General features: G+C 44.9%; 1 protein-coding gene across 4 annotated transcripts in view; it reads left to right on the forward strand.

Moving 5' to 3' along the window:
* Positions 1-15,473, forward strand: part of LOC120044586 (myosin-10-like) — a 65,726-nt gene that overhangs the window by 28,539 nt on the left and 21,714 nt on the right. For 2 of the 4 annotated variants that reach the window (XM_038989254.1, XM_038989256.1), the window contains exons 3-8: positions 7,434-7,461; positions 9,523-9,625; positions 10,011-10,043; positions 13,874-13,966; positions 14,365-14,428; positions 15,265-15,363. In XM_038989254.1, the coding sequence (XP_038845182.1) occupies positions 7,434-7,461; positions 9,523-9,625; positions 10,011-10,043; positions 13,874-13,966; positions 14,365-14,428; positions 15,265-15,363 (420 nt within the window). Of the gene's footprint in view, positions 1-7,433; positions 7,462-9,522; positions 9,653-10,010; positions 10,044-13,873; positions 13,967-14,364; positions 14,429-15,264; positions 15,364-15,473 lie in introns of all 4 variants that reach the window. The other 2 variants (XM_038989255.1, XM_038989257.1) reach the window with 2 other exon arrangements.

Below are 15,473 nucleotides of genomic sequence, written 5' to 3' on the forward strand. Positions count from 1 at the left end.
GTGTGTGTGTGTGTGTGTGTGTGTGTGTGTGTGTGTGTGTGTGTGTGTGTGTGTGTGTGTGTGTGTGTGTGTGTGTGTGTGTGTGTGTGTGTGTGTGTGTGTGTGTGTAAGGCTGATATCCTCTGTGGGGGTCAACTTGCTTAGGTGTGGGAGGAAGGAAGCCTCGCTAGGTGTGAGGGAGGACAATGACTTCCTTCCTTTAATGTGCAGGATCTCTCTCCTCTCTCTCTCCCTCTAGTCCCACTGGTCACTTCACAGACCCTCCCCTGTCATATCCACTAGATAGGGAACAGTCATCACCTTCTATCTGACCCTTATTCCATTCCTGTCAATGATCTCAATTTCCACTGTAATTGAATCAAACCAAAAAAGTACTCTCTCTCATAGGATGGGAAGCTATTTATTGTAGCTACAGTATTCACTGCAACACATTCCATTCCGGCCTACAATGCCACATCTAGAATGCCCTCATCTGTGTATCCGAGTTGACTGACGCCATGCTAGCTTGCCCACTGCATGCCCAAGTCTGGCCCACCACACACTGGCTGCTCTCTATGTATTACTGTCAGTGGGTTTCCATGGCCTTGAAGGGTGCAGTCTACAGCTTCCCTCCCCCCTCTGCCCCCTCACCTCCTCCCCTTTACCCCTACCAGTTGCTGTGGGCCAGGAAGCCTGGCCACCCTCTGTGACATCACAGGAATGTCCTCGCCCCAGGACCGCAGCGTTGATGGTGAGGGGAACCATGGGCATCCAAATTCCAACAGTCATAACTGATTACTGACTGCAGCCCACAATGCACTGCTAGCTGGCAGAACTGGAAGGTCTTCTTCTGATCTGACACACTCAGCTTTGTGTCACACTGGTCTGAAAGAATCACTTTGTAGGTATTTTAATGAGACAAAACCTGGTAAAATACGTTTAAAAAAGGAGAGAAAAAAGCCCAGTCTCCATTACAACATTCATCAGGCTTCATTACCGCCAGGATATGTGACCAGAATCCCCCTCTGACGAAGAAAGAGTCATACTGTGTTGTGACTGCTTTAATGAACGGTGCATGTCGGCTTCTCCCTCTGGCCCAGTCCTCTCAGCAGCAGCACTCCACAGTGTTAGTGTGGGTTAACATAACAGCTCAGAAGCCCAGAGGTGACAGTTACACAGAGCAGGTACAGAGAGGACTGGCCAGATCTAATTGTGTGATTACCAGTTCACCCGTCTGAGAATGCAGGCTGGCGGGGGTGTGTGTTTTGTGTGTGAGAGTGTGTGTGTGTGTATGGAGGGGTTATTGAGATTGGGCTAGGCTCCCTGCATCGCAGCATTGACAATACAGCAGTGAGAAACCCCAGACATGGCAGGGACCTCACACACTCTCACACAGACACTCAGTCTTTTGTTCCTCCGGCTTTAAATACCCCTGGAATCCATCCTGACTGCTCTATATGAGTAAACTGGACATAGCTCTTTCTATTGCTACTGCTCTAATGACCAGTCCTAGTAGACGATCCATGCCTCTGCTCTACTATGACTGATGAGTGTCTGTGTCTGTGTACAGGGTGGGTAGGCCTGGGTAGTGATATGCCCTTAGAGTGTATGGGGAATACTGGCCATCACTCAGGATTTCTGATGTGTGCAAAGTGGTAACCATGGCTCTAGAATTAGCACTGCGTTTGTTGGGGTTTTATGACTTCTTTTATGAAGCTAATTTAGAGAGCAGGAAGAAGGATGTGGAAAAAGAGTATTGTATCCAGTTGAAGTGGTGGTGAGGCTGTTTTCTCATACCAGCTCTCACCCTGCCTCCCCTAGTCTGTGATCATATTTCACTAACTACAGACCCCATGAAGTCAGAATAAAACCATTATTTTCTCTGCCTCTGACTTGTTTGAATTTGGAGTGGTCCAGCAGGAAGCGTGGAATGGAGTAGACTACAATCCATACTTGAGCTCCACTGTACTCCTACGTTTCAAGATTAGGGAGGCTTGGACATGTTTTGGGGAGTATATGGGAATGTTGAGAGATCAGGGGGCTAGTTGAGGGAGGAGGGGAGAGGTTGAGGGGGTAAAAGGGGTGGTCTGAGGGGGGTCTGGAATGTGTGGAATGAGTAGATTAATCCGTCTGGGGAATAAATTATTAGTGGAAAACGGATCCCCAGTCTGTCTCCTGCCGCGTGGCCCAGGCGGGAGACGAGGAGAGGGTTGTTTGTCTATGTAGACCTAGATGCGTTGTTGTTTATGTGTGCCACCTTCCATCTCTTTCATTCCCGTAGTTGTTACATGCTGTGTGGAGCAACAGACAACAAGGCCAAGGACATGTTTGTGTCTGCCCAACCATTATCTGAACTGTTGTATTTCGTTGGTAGGGGTATAGGTTCTCCCCTGGTTATAGTGAACTGTTCACTCTGAATTGATGGCAGGAGACTGCCAGCTTGATTGTACTGAAATCAGCCTTCCTGAGCCTTCAGAAAGGGTTTTTCAGTCGTCCACAGCTTGATGAATGTATGTACTGATTTGACCCTGTCCTCTTGTTAGTAGGCCCAGGAGGCCTAACCTTTCATCAGTGGAGAGGGAGTAAGGCAGGTGTCAAGGAGAGAATATTAGAACAAGAGAAAACAGAGGAAGTAGGTAGAGACCAGCGTACCATTTTATATCAGTGACTGGATCAATGAATCAGTGGCTGAGGTCATCATTATCGCTGACTACCGACAATCAGCTGCCATTTTTAAAAACGCGATTGGTCTCTGATGTGAATAATATTCTAATCATGTATATCTGAGTTGATGTAGCTCGGTGTTGGGTGCTTCGATTCAAAGCGATCACAGCTACAAGGTCTGGTTGAAAATCAACATGACGTGGATGATAACCATCGGAGTTAAATAGAAAGTTATTCTCATGAAAACCCAGTGAAAAGCTCTGTCACGGAGAGGAAGAGTAATCAAACTTTGACCTGTGGAGCTCTGGAGTTTGCTGTGTAGTCAGGAACCTGGCCACTTCTACTCAGCAACCCATCGATCATCCGTCCTGTTTTGCTATTCTCATCAGACACATACAATTTGGAGAGCAATAGCTTTTGGGGTTGGCTGAGGCAGAGGAAAGGTTGTCTGTAATAGAGCAATAGACAGGTATGAGTAGAAACAGACATTGTGTCTCTGGGAGGAAAAAAGAGCACCACAGGCCAGAGAAATAGGAGCGCTGAACGATATGGTCATTTATCAGTGTGACTAGTCGCCAGCAGCAGTTCACACTATAGTGACATAACAAAAGGTCATGCCTATAACACCTGGTAGACATTCAGGTAGCCAGTCAGTCCTCTGATGAAAGGTGACCGACATGAATGATTTATCATTCCAACCATCATTTGAGTTTAAAGATGATCATCCGTAGAGTTATATTTGTTCCTGGGACTCATTGTTCAAATCTGTCATGAGGTCACAGTCCCGGATCTGTGGGATTAATAAAACCATGTAAGCTCTTTATCTTCTGATCAAATATGGGCTTGGGCTGGGGAGCAATGTACCCATGACGCAGGGTCCAGCAGTGACAGCTGCCCTCTGTGGCTGTCTAGTCAGAGGGACATGGGGCTGGTAAGGTAAACACAGTGACCTTAAAGGGTATCCAATGGTGACCTTCAGTGTGGCTGAGTCACCCCCAGACCTCCACAGGCCACCTCACACTGACAACACCTCATACCATGGACTGCCAGGGTGAGTCTGAATGGAGCTGAGGCACAATGAGCTTTTAGGGAGTGAGGACAGAGCTATGACAGAGACACAGAGAGGGAAGGGGTTGCTATAGGACCAGAGTTGTAACCAACACATACACAGTAAGCTCGTGTCCCTCTGATCCCTTCTGAGAGTGCTCTGACTGTTTCATCTATAACATCCACTGTAGCTGTCATCATGTCAATGTTCACCGTTTGCGACATGCCTTTCTCTTTTAAAACTTGCAGTGGATTCATGAGCTATTCATGATGCACATGCACACAAAGAATCAGTGTGTCCTCACTTCACCCCTCTCCCACTCTCTCCCTGGCTCAAAGCGTCGTCCCCAGGGTGGGTAGATTTAGGGGCGTCAGGCAGGCTGCTGGTTCAGCAGACAGTGGAGGGGATACGCTCTGCTGGCGACAGAGACCACTCACAGCGTGGTTGTCTGTAATGCCGGGGCTACACAGACGTATTTTAATGTGACACGCCAACTTTATCAGTGTAACCTACAGCAGCGGGGCTGTGAAATCAAACCCATTCAGAGATTGGGGAGTACAGCAATACTGGTTAGATATTGATGGAGGTGATAAGAGTTGGTGGTATTAGTGGAGGGGCCATTCCTCCCAGTGATATTGATGTTTAGGAATTTAAGGTACGTTTGGAGGATTTCCACAGGAAATGAAACAACCTCTGTCTTTCTTCCCATGCATGTCGAGGACTCCATCCTTACAGCGTCAGAATGTTGTCTGCATTTTAGGAGAAAAGGTTATCCAAACACAGAGGTGCCTCAGTGGCTATGATGTTTGTCCACATTACAAGATGTTTCCATCTGGACTCAAATAGCTTCCTACCCAGAGACCCTCATTGTGTTGACTCTGTGTGTTACACCCCTCCGGATGATATACCTTCTGGTGTCACTGTGTCATGTCAGCTATGTCACCTATCCCCAAATAACTTTGTGATTTCATTTCCCATACATTCAAGGGTTGAGAGAGTGCCTGTCACATCATTCCGACAGGTCCTGTTCCATTACATTTTTGGGGCTGATAGCCACTCAGATAAACTGGCATGCCTCCACAACACCCACTAAAGAGCTTCATCAGAGTCAATCTATGGAGAAAAAAAGAGAGTTGAGTTACTGTGTCCAGTCCACAGAGCAGGTTCTTGTTAGAGGAGATGGTGAATAGATGCTGAGTCATGAGTGGGCTGAGGGGGTGAATAATGAGAGGCAGAAGGAGAATCATGAGGACAGCAGCTGCAGCAGGTATTTCTCTGGCAGAGCACTGATCTATCTAGCATCTGTCTCTATCTATGCTTTTAACCCAGGGGTCTCCGACCCTGTTCCTGGAGAGCTACCGTCCTGTAGGTTTTGACTCCAACCCCAGTTGTAACCTCGCTGATTCAGCTTATCAACCGGCTAATTATTAGAATCAGGCGCGCTTGATTAGGGTTGGAGCAAAAACCTAGAAGTCGCTGGCTCTCCAGGAACAGGGTTGGAAAGCCCTATTTGAACATTGACTTTTAAATCAGCTTTAATATTGAATATAGATTTTGGCTTACATCAATGTAATTGTCTGCATAATTTCCAATCACCCATATATACATATATATAAAAAAAATATTTAAAAATATATATATTTTCCTTTATTATTTTTCCTAACCCTATCACCCCTCCCCTAATTGTAGTAAACTAATGGACAACAACACTTTGGCTTCACCTTCCAGCTTATACATACTATACATTTTACAGACACAGTATATTTTACAATAGTTATCTTTTATTTGTTTTTAGTCCTATCCAATACCAAAACCCTCCCATCTATCTCTGAAGACCATCCAGTTTTGATTTATATTTGCCATATATTTTTCAGCTGTGATGTTTCAGAAAAGTTCTGAACCTTTCTATTCTCAAAGATTTTACATATTGTCAATTAAAGATAAACATTTTTGCTAAGAGTATTATTATATTATTGGTGGATTGACTATGACTTTTAAATCACCCAGCAGTGCTATTTGCAGATTTAGCTCCAGGTAAATGTTGCAATTCTTCAGCCATTCCTGAAACTGCGACCAAAAACAAGCTACATATGGACAGTACCAGAACAAATTATGTTCTTTAATGATTCTATCTCTTTATAGCAAAATCTGCAGAGCTGGGATGGTTGTATCCCCAATATACTGTATATAACATTCTATTGGTTGCAAGAATTTTGTATAATAATTTCAATTGAAAAACCTTTTTTGAATCCAGCGTAATTTTGTGTATCAGTACATAAACCAAGTGTCGTGAACTATTTTGCAATCTATATGGCACAGCAGTCAATACATTTTTTGGTCCTTAAATTTTATATTTATCACAACTTTCGGATTTTGTTCTTTAATGCAGGGCCGACAGACAAGTTCCTTACTTTTTCCCCCTTCCACTTGCCTCTTCCATTTTTGTGGTAATGCTGTAATTAGTTGGTTGTAATTTAGAGCAGACATTTCCATATATTTTTGTTAGCTGCATGTGTGACAACTCCACCAGTCCTATTTATGATATAATTTACAAAGATCATACCAGTTAAAAAAAAAAAAATTAGTATATTTGAGTTTAACCATAATATTGGTTGTAATATTTGTTCTGTCTTTTCTGGTGAATTAAACTGAAATTGCAACCAACTTTCTATGGCTTGTTTTAAAAATAGTGATATTTTGGAGATTATTTCATTTTCAAATAACCGAAAGTGAGAGGTTGTAATCTGAATAAAGGGAAAAGGGCCATTCATGAACATGAGGTGAGACATTCCTGCTAATCTGCTAGAGAACCAGTTTGGATTTAAGTATACCTGTTGTATGACTGAATCCTTTGGTGAGAGGTCTAATGCTTTAATATTTAATCATTTATGCCCGCTGAATTCATATTCATTATATAAATAGGCCTGTTTAATTTTGTCTGGCTTGCCGTTCCAAATTAAATGGAATATTGATTTCATTTAGTAGCCCCCAATTGTAGCTAGCTAGGGATCTTATCATACCACCGTCGGCAGAATAAAAGGTTATGGAAACATTATTATGCACTAGTTTCAGAGCACCTGTATACACTCAGTGATATCCAGCTACATCTGAGACTTAGGCCCAGTACTCTTTAACCTCACCCCTTGCTTGTGTTTACTGGATTAAACACTTGCCTTGCAGCGTGGAGGAAGACGCTTGCCAAATTGGCGGCTTTCATCTGGGAATTCCCTGTAACTGGGTGTTCAACTTTAGTAGTTCTGTCATATTGAATATCTTGTTTTTCAATATATGGATGAAATTAGGGCATGATTTGATAATATCAAACACCTACTCAACCACAGAGCCAGGGTGTCAGAGCAGTCCTCTGTGGATCCTAGTTTTTGTAGTCTGCATGGCTGCCCTCAGAGTTTAGGACTAGGCATGTCCAATCTGCTATGGATCGATATCTCTTTTGAAATGAAAGACGTGTTAAGATCTGACCCTGACACAGCATGCCTGTCTCTCATACAGCTAGAGTCTTTATGAATGGGCTGTAAGGCTGATCTGATCACACTCCTCAGTGTCTGCTGGAGCAGAACAGGACCCCACTGTCACTGCAGGCCAGGGGACTCCTGTTGACATAAACACTGCATATGGGGAGGGGGGGGTCTGGATGTCATGAAATGGCCTATGTGTGTGTGTGGACATTATCTGTAGTGGAATAGGCTGATTCTGACTCTGTCTTTTTGTTTTTTTCCCACAGATCGTGAAGACCAATCAATCCTTTGCACGTGAGTATCCTACTACTCTGTTGGGATCATTTCTATTGACATCCTTTTCATTCACGTTTCACTGAAACATTTTACATGATTGAAAACAGCTTGCTTTTCAAATCAAATCACATTGTATTTGTCACATGCGCCGAATACAACTGGTATTACCGTGAAATGCTTACTTACAAGCCCCTAACCAGTTCAAGAAATAGAGTAAAGACAATATTTCCTCAATAAACTAAAGTATAAAATAAAAAGTAACACAATAAGATTACATAACAATAACGAGGCCATAGTACAGGAGGTACTGGTACCTAGTCAATGTTTAGGGCTACAGGTTAGTCGAGGTAATCAAATGGGGGTAATGACATTGACTAAATTTAACATATCAAAAAATGTGTTATGTGTATATTTCAGTGTTCTATATCAGAGGTGTATTATCAGCCCAATCCTTTATCTAAACTGCATTATGCTAATGCACCTGATGACGCCTGATGATGTTCTCAGAGGCCTCTGCTCTGCTCCATCAGTATGCTAGCTGTCCTGCTCCTGAAACATTACCTCATTAAACTGCCCAGTAAGGTAAACAGATCGCCTCAGCCTGCCAAGTCCTGCTCTGACACCATCTCTCAAAGAGGACTCAGAAGGTAGAGGTTGTTTTTTAAGGTGGGCCGATTCCAGAGGAGACTCCGCAGCTTTATGAGCTGGAAAAGTAACCTGTCTGGCGCTGAGACTGATGTGGCTGCACCTTAAGTAGGGTCTCAGTGACGTACCCCCTCTTGTCCTTGAGTTCACTTTTGGAGATTTCCTCCATGCAGAGTTGCACCCCAGTCACTCCTTTCAGATTTACAGTCGAGCTCTTAGACTCAGGGAAGAAGGCAGAACAAGCCTTCAGTATGTGGGAGTGAAGTGAGCAGCATTAGCATCTGTTAGTTGGTCAGAATGGGAGTTATACTGAAGTGATTTGCAAGGTCCTGCCATCCTGCTGGTTTTCAATTATGGACTAGATCTAAAGAGCTTTATCAAATCAAATCAAATGTATTTATATAGCCCTTCTTACATCAGCTGATATCTCAAAGTGCTGTACAGAAACCCAGCCTAAAACCCCAAACAGCAAGCAATGCAGGTGTAGAAGCACGGTGGCTAGGAAAAACTCCCTAGAAAGGCCATAACCTAGGAAGAAACCTAGAGAGGAACCAGGCTATGAGGGGTGGCCAGTCCTCTTCCGGCTGTGCCGGGTGGAGATTATAACAGAACATGGCCAAGATGTTCAAATGTTCATAAATGACCAGCATGGTCAAATAATAATAATCACAGTAGTTGTCGAGGGTGCAACAAAACATCAAAATAATCTGAAATGGCATTTGATTAACATATATTACACTATACCCCCACACCACCCATATACAAAGTGTAGAGGAGGAGACTCGCATTGAGTTGCACTCTGGCCATTTATTCATTAAGCCAGCATTCTGTGTGGAGAGCTAATAGCTGGCTATGGTAAAGCCACGGGTATATGGCTGTGTGCTGGGTCTGGAGGGGAGTGAGAGTTGGGTCCTGGCGGAGCTGTGGACGTCCCTGTCATTAGAGCCGGGCCAAAAGCAGAGCCTAGAAACCCTGGAGACCTGCCCACCCAACCACAGGACCCTGGAGTTAAAATCAGACAGAGCAGAGCAGGCAAAACAAACAACAGTATCAGACTCTCTCTAGTCTATAGTATGTCCCAGGGCTGAGCAGAGCCATCCCATCTGACATGATGAGCCTATGGGCTGGGCTAGGTCGTTTATGTGTTTTGACTGTATTTGGTTGAGATTTTATGTGGAAGCCTTCCAGGAAGCTAGGCTCTGTCTGGCAACCAAAGGCACATTTATAACAGTAGACAAAGGGTTATGTAAGTATTTGCTGGAAGTGTTCAACAGTGCTGAAATGTTATTTATTTTATGAGGCCTGCTTGGTAGTAGATTAGACCAGTTTCTTTGCTCTCCCTCACCCCCCCCCCCCCCCCCTCTCTCCCGATCCTCTCTTCCTCCTCTGTTTAATCTGATATGTATTGGTCCTGTCTGTCTCCTCCTCACACAGAGGCGAGTCGGGTGCCGGCAAGACAGAAAACACCAAAAAGGTCATCCAGTACCTGGCCCACGTCGCCTCGTCACACAAAGGACGCAAAGACCACAACATTCCTGTGAGTGTTTCCATTCCCTCCTTCCCTGTTCCCTTACTGAACTCCTCCTGTTAAACCCTCCAATGTGTCCATGCTGGACCCAAAGGCAGAGGCTTTACCACAGTGTGTACTCAACTGACTTCTAAACAATGTGTTCTAGTTTAATGGCCCCTGATGCTAATGGCTAACGCAGCTCCTCTAATAGAGTCTAATCAGCTTGTTGTAGTGTACCACCTTAACCTGAACGGTCTCAGCTCTAGCTCTGTGGTGCTCAGTGCCATTCTGTCAGAGCCAAATGTTAGCAGGATAATGTTAGCCACCAGTAGATTCACTGCTTATGGCTTGTGTTTGACATAAGCACCTCCAGGTCTAACCCTTCCCTTTGTTTATTACCTGAAACAAACAGCCCGAATCCCCTAAAGCGTTGAACAAGCTCCAGGCAAGTGTTTCCCCACTTTCTAAAACAGTTGTGCTCAGTTTGGATGTTTTTGCATGCCCTTCCGAAATCAAACTGTACTGTCTTTTCCTATGAACTTATCTCTGCTGGCTACAGTATATGTGGTATTTGTTTGTGCTGGCAAAACATTTAAGTCTGCTATCAAACCGACAGACTCGTATTACATTGTGTTTTATCAGTTGTTTTAGGTTTATTTTAAGGAAATGCCCAACAGTGTCAACATACAGTAAGCCTTAAAAAGTGAAATAAATATTTAGTCATTTGAAACACAGTGGCTGTTAATTTTCAGTGACCTTACAATAATTAACCCCATATGCATGTGCTGTTTGTGGTTAGGTTCCAGTCACATTTATCTTTGTCATTCCCACTTTGAATGTCCATGGCAATGAGAGGATTTGGTGTGAACTGTGAAATCACATCAGACTGTGGCTCTCCAAACCCTTTGCCACAACAACCCTCTAATATCTCAACCATTCTCCTTTATTCATGCTAGCTTTTCATTTGATTAGCTCAGAAAGCCTTTGGCATAGCTTCAAATACCTTTCATGCATGGTTAATGCCCACGGCCACACTAATACTGTTTGTGTCCATAATAACACCTGACTACTCATTCACACACAGTGGATTCCTGTCCTACAGTACAGTCTGATAGTAGCTGTTGCTTTTGATTGTTCCTAATCAATAAGCACATGGTGGGTCAGTGATGTGGGAATGCTGTGACCTTCCTATCTCCATCTCAATCCTCACTTGGACATCTTGGGGAATGAAATGAAGCTACTATTGTCTCTCTGCTGCATAACATGGGCATGCTTCAATAACAATGGAGGCTCACCTGGGACTAATACACCGCGCAGAATGTTTCAGCTTGATTCATAATCCACTGTTCCCCCACAGAGACTTCTAACATTACAGCATTCTTTCCAACTGAATACTCCACTGTGGATACTTCTGAGTGTAAATTAGATATTTACTGGCCCTCATTGTTCCCCTACTCAGTTTGCCCAGGAGCTATTTTTCTTTCCCAAAACCTTTTTTTCCCCTCTGTAAAGCTATGCTTTGCTGAAGCAGATGCTGCTAAGATGAAACACCCCCTAAAAAAATGTACACTCACCCAGGTTGTATATATGTAGTGTTGATGTGTGGCGTTATCCTGGCTGTAACTCTGTACCTGGGTCCCAGGATACACCAGTCCACTACAGCCCACTGCCCTCCCACACCACGCTGCCTCTGTGTCCAGTTAGGATCCCTATGAGCACGGGCCAGAGGAATGTGGAGCGAGGGGATGATGGGAGGGAGGAGAGGGGAGGCTGGGGGCCAAGTAGCAGCTCTGATAGAAGAGTGGGCCCCAGACACCCAGTAGCCAGGAGCCTGGGGCTTTTTCAGTGGGGCAGAGCAGTGGAAGTATTGCATTGATCTGATCCAATGTGTGTGCATTAGGGAGGTAGGGAGGTATTGTGCAGTGTAGTAGGTAAAGGATAAGAGGGGAAGTGAAAATGTACACATGGCCCCTCCCTAGCGTCCAGCCATCAGGAGAGAGAGGTTTGACTGGAGCAGCTCTCTGACTCTGATCCAGACAGTGGGAGGAGGAACTCAATACCCCCATGTGATCTGTACAGTTCAGATCTGATTTCCACCCTGAGTTGAGCTCCTGAAAGAAAAATAGTCCTCACGTCGTGTTCTGCCCCGCCAGGCACCCCGACTCCAGTCTCATTCCACTGGAAATTATATATGTGGAGTCATTGGGCTAATTAAACACAAGCTACCCCTGTGATGCTCCCTTCTCTTACATTGACATGTTTAACTATTCAGACAACATTATGTTAAAAATGTGTCTTGTCTGGAACCAGGGGTTTAGTGTATGTATGCTCTGTAGTACATTTCTCGAAAACTCTAGAAGTTATAGGATGTGCTTCAGGGTTGGCTGGGACACATCTACACGGTAGAGGCTGCAGTATGTTTAAGTGGGCCAGACCCCAGTCCTTCTGGCAGCAGCCCTACTTCTCTCTGCACCACTCTCTCACTCACCCGTATGTAGGCTGAGCCTATCCCACATATCTGTGGTGGGGCTGGGCAGCGCTACCCCCCAACCTTTAAAATCACAGAAAACTCTGGCCCACCGGGTCAACAAAAACCAGGCCCCAGTGTCCCATCCCCGAAGAGAAACCAGGGCATTACAGGCTGGCTGGTTGCAGTGCTATTTCTGTTGTGCCCACACAGCCAGTGCCCTGGTTAGAGTGGGTAAAGTGGGCGAGGTGTGGGATGGTGGAATGCCCCCACCGCTCGAGGATTTGGGAAGTAGCCACCGCCACGTCACAGCAGTGCCTCCCAAAAGTGGAGGGTGCATGTGAGCATCGTCACAACCACAGGAATGTTCTCACCACCCCAAATGTCTCACTTTAGTTACTGCAGGCAGTGCTGCTTTTGACCCTCTGTCCTCTCTGTTTGTGGGGAAGAAGTAGACTAGTGGCCTCTCAATCCAGTTGGCTATGCCCTGTGGTTGGCTATGCCCTGTGGTTGGCTATGCCCTGTGGTTGGCTATGCCCTGTGGTTGGCTATGCCCTGTGGTTGGCTATGCCCTGTAGTTGGCTATGCCCTGTGGTTGGCTATGCCCTGTGGTTGGCTATGCCCTGTGGTTGGCTATGCCCTGTGGTTGGCTATGCCCTGTGGGTGGCTATGCCCTGTGGTTGGCTATGCCCTGTGGTTGGCTATGCCCTGTAGTTGGCTATGCCCTGTGGTTGGCTATGCCCTGTAGTTGGCTATGCCCTGTGGTTGGCTATGCCCTGTGGTTGGCTATGCCCTGTGGGTGGCTATGCCCTGTGGTTGGCTATGCCCTGTCGTTGGCTATGCCCTGTGGTTGGCTATGCCCTGTGGTTGGCTATGCCCTGTGGTTGGCTATGTCCTGTGGTTGGCTATGCCCTGTAGTTGGCTATGCCCTGTGGTTGGCTATGCCCTGTGGTTGGCTATGCCCTGTGGTTGGCTATGCCCTGTAGTTGGCTATGCCCTGTGGTTGGCTATGCCCTGTGGGTGGCTATGCCCTGTGGTTGGCTATGCCCTGTGGTTGGCTATGCCCTGTGGTTCGCTATGCCCTGTGGTTGGCTATGCCCTGTGGTTGGCTATGCCCTCCAACCTGTGATGGACATGACCAGCAGCATATAAACAGGATATAAACCTCTGTCTACATGATTCATATAGTAGGCTTGTATTCGCTCTGCTCAATAGCTCGAATTGATCAGTTGGTGTATGTTTTGACATAATATTATTAAACTGTATATTATTATAAACTGAATAATATTTAGTCCCAGATGTTAATATGAGCATAACACGACCGCCACATCTGATTTAAGAGCATTATGATCAGGCCCTTTGAGGAGGATTCTAGTGCTGCATCATTTTGTGTTCAGTCAAACAAAAAGTATTTTTCTCTGCAAAGACTGGTATTGATATTGAGGAATGTATTATTAAAGAAAGTCTCAGTCAAGACTGCACTGAATTTTCGGTTTTGCAGATGAGCTGAACCATATGGTTTACATTTAGTGTTTCTCAACATTGTATGAAATAATTGGGTACAATGTCATCTTACTGACATCATACTTTTAATGGGTTATTCATTCAGTAGAAATATAGCAGATGTCTACTGCATAACAGAGGTTCCATTCTCACACTCTTTTAACTTCCCATGTCCACCCTGTGGTGAAAGCAAAGGCACTTGTCCATACCGATTTAATACATCTTTCATTAGCGGTTCATGGCTGGTTTAGGTGGTGGCGGTATTAACTGGCTCTGTATCACTCAGTTTCTCCCTCACTTTACAGGGCGAGCTGGAACGGCAGCTTCTGCAAGCCAACCCCATCCTTGAATCCTTTGGCAATGCCAAGACGGTGAAAAACGATAACTCGTCACGTTTCGTAAGTTCTAAAAGCTACACTTAGATACAAATAGTCTTGAATGTGACAGCTGTACTGTGTGTTATGTACACATTTGTAGACGGTCTATACACAGACCCTCTGTGTAAATAGGCATTGTAGGACCTGCTTCTCCAGAATACAGTGAAATAGTGTATGAAGGAGAACACTGTCTGCTAAAGAGCACGGCAATGTGCTTTCCATCTTCCATAATCCTGGCACGCATACACACACACACAGTGTATCCCCACTTCCGACCAGACCTGACATTATGCGTCACTGATGTCTGCAGAAGTGATACTGTTGACTCAGTGGGGACTTTGTTTTGGGCTCACAGAGGCCTACAATGTCACACAATGTTTAGAACTGCTGCCTTACACATTTTGTATCCATCCCTACAGGGCAAGTTCATCAGAGTCAACTTTGACGTGACCGGCTACATTGTTGGGGCCAATATCGAGACCTGTATCCTCAAAGATGGGAGACTGGGAAGTGAAGGGGGAGGGGATGTAGGAGTCTGCAGATGTACATACATAGTCGTGGTTTGGCTCAAGGGGTTCTGGGATTTGTGGCGCACTTCAATGCAGAGTGCTCACCAGATAGTGGATAGACTTAGGTTCTTAGAGATAGATATATTCATACACAGCCTTTCTTTATTCATGTTTAGGTTGACTTTGGAGAATACTGGTTTTCGTTTTCTAAGATTGAATTATATCTGGTCGTTATGCTTGTGACAAATGTCAAATTTGTGTCCCTCAAGAATAGCATGTTGTGCAAGATTTGGCGTTGCAGAAAGTATGATTTATAAAGCAGTGTGATTTGTGCTATACAGCCATTCCTCTTTCTGAGATGGTGGTAGTCAAGGTTTCTGGAAACACTGACTAAATAGCAACCCACTCAGTGGGCATTTCAGTCTCCTGTAAAACTAAGGTCCAGTGATGTGCACAGTTGAGCTCTTGCCTGAAGCCCAAAATGGTCGCTCTTTAGACAAAACACCCTGTACTCAGACACAAGTGATCAGAAACACATGACTTTACAATTTTAGTGCCAGCAAATTATGCCCAGTATCTCTAAATTGGGACCGCATTTAACGTATTAAAGTCTATTGAGATTGGCGTTAACAGAAATAAACACATTATTTTACAGTATATCATACAAGTATAGCAAGAAGCAGCAATTCATACCAATCCATTGTATGTTTGAGAAGATTCTGCTAGGCATGGCACAATAACCAGTAAGCCATTTACCAGCACAGGAATGATGGCATTGCTCCTTAGGACCTTGACTTCCCTGACTACCAGACCTCCTGGAGAAGTCCAGGGCCGTTCGCCAGGCCAAAGACGAGAGGACCTTCCATGTCTTCTACCAGCTTCTGGCAGGAGCCGGGGAGCACCTCAAAAGTCAGTATCTTATACCCCATTCCAATTATAATGGTTGTCAGTAGTGTCTTCTGCAAGACGAATCACAACCATGTCTATTATTTTCAGTTTTTCAGTGTTCTGTGCCAGAA

The sequence above is a fragment of the Salvelinus namaycush genome, chromosome 3 (genome assembly GCF_016432855.1).
Source record: "Salvelinus namaycush isolate Seneca chromosome 3, SaNama_1.0, whole genome shotgun sequence".
In the NCBI taxonomy this organism is placed as follows: domain Eukaryota; kingdom Metazoa; phylum Chordata; class Actinopteri; order Salmoniformes; family Salmonidae; genus Salvelinus; species Salvelinus namaycush.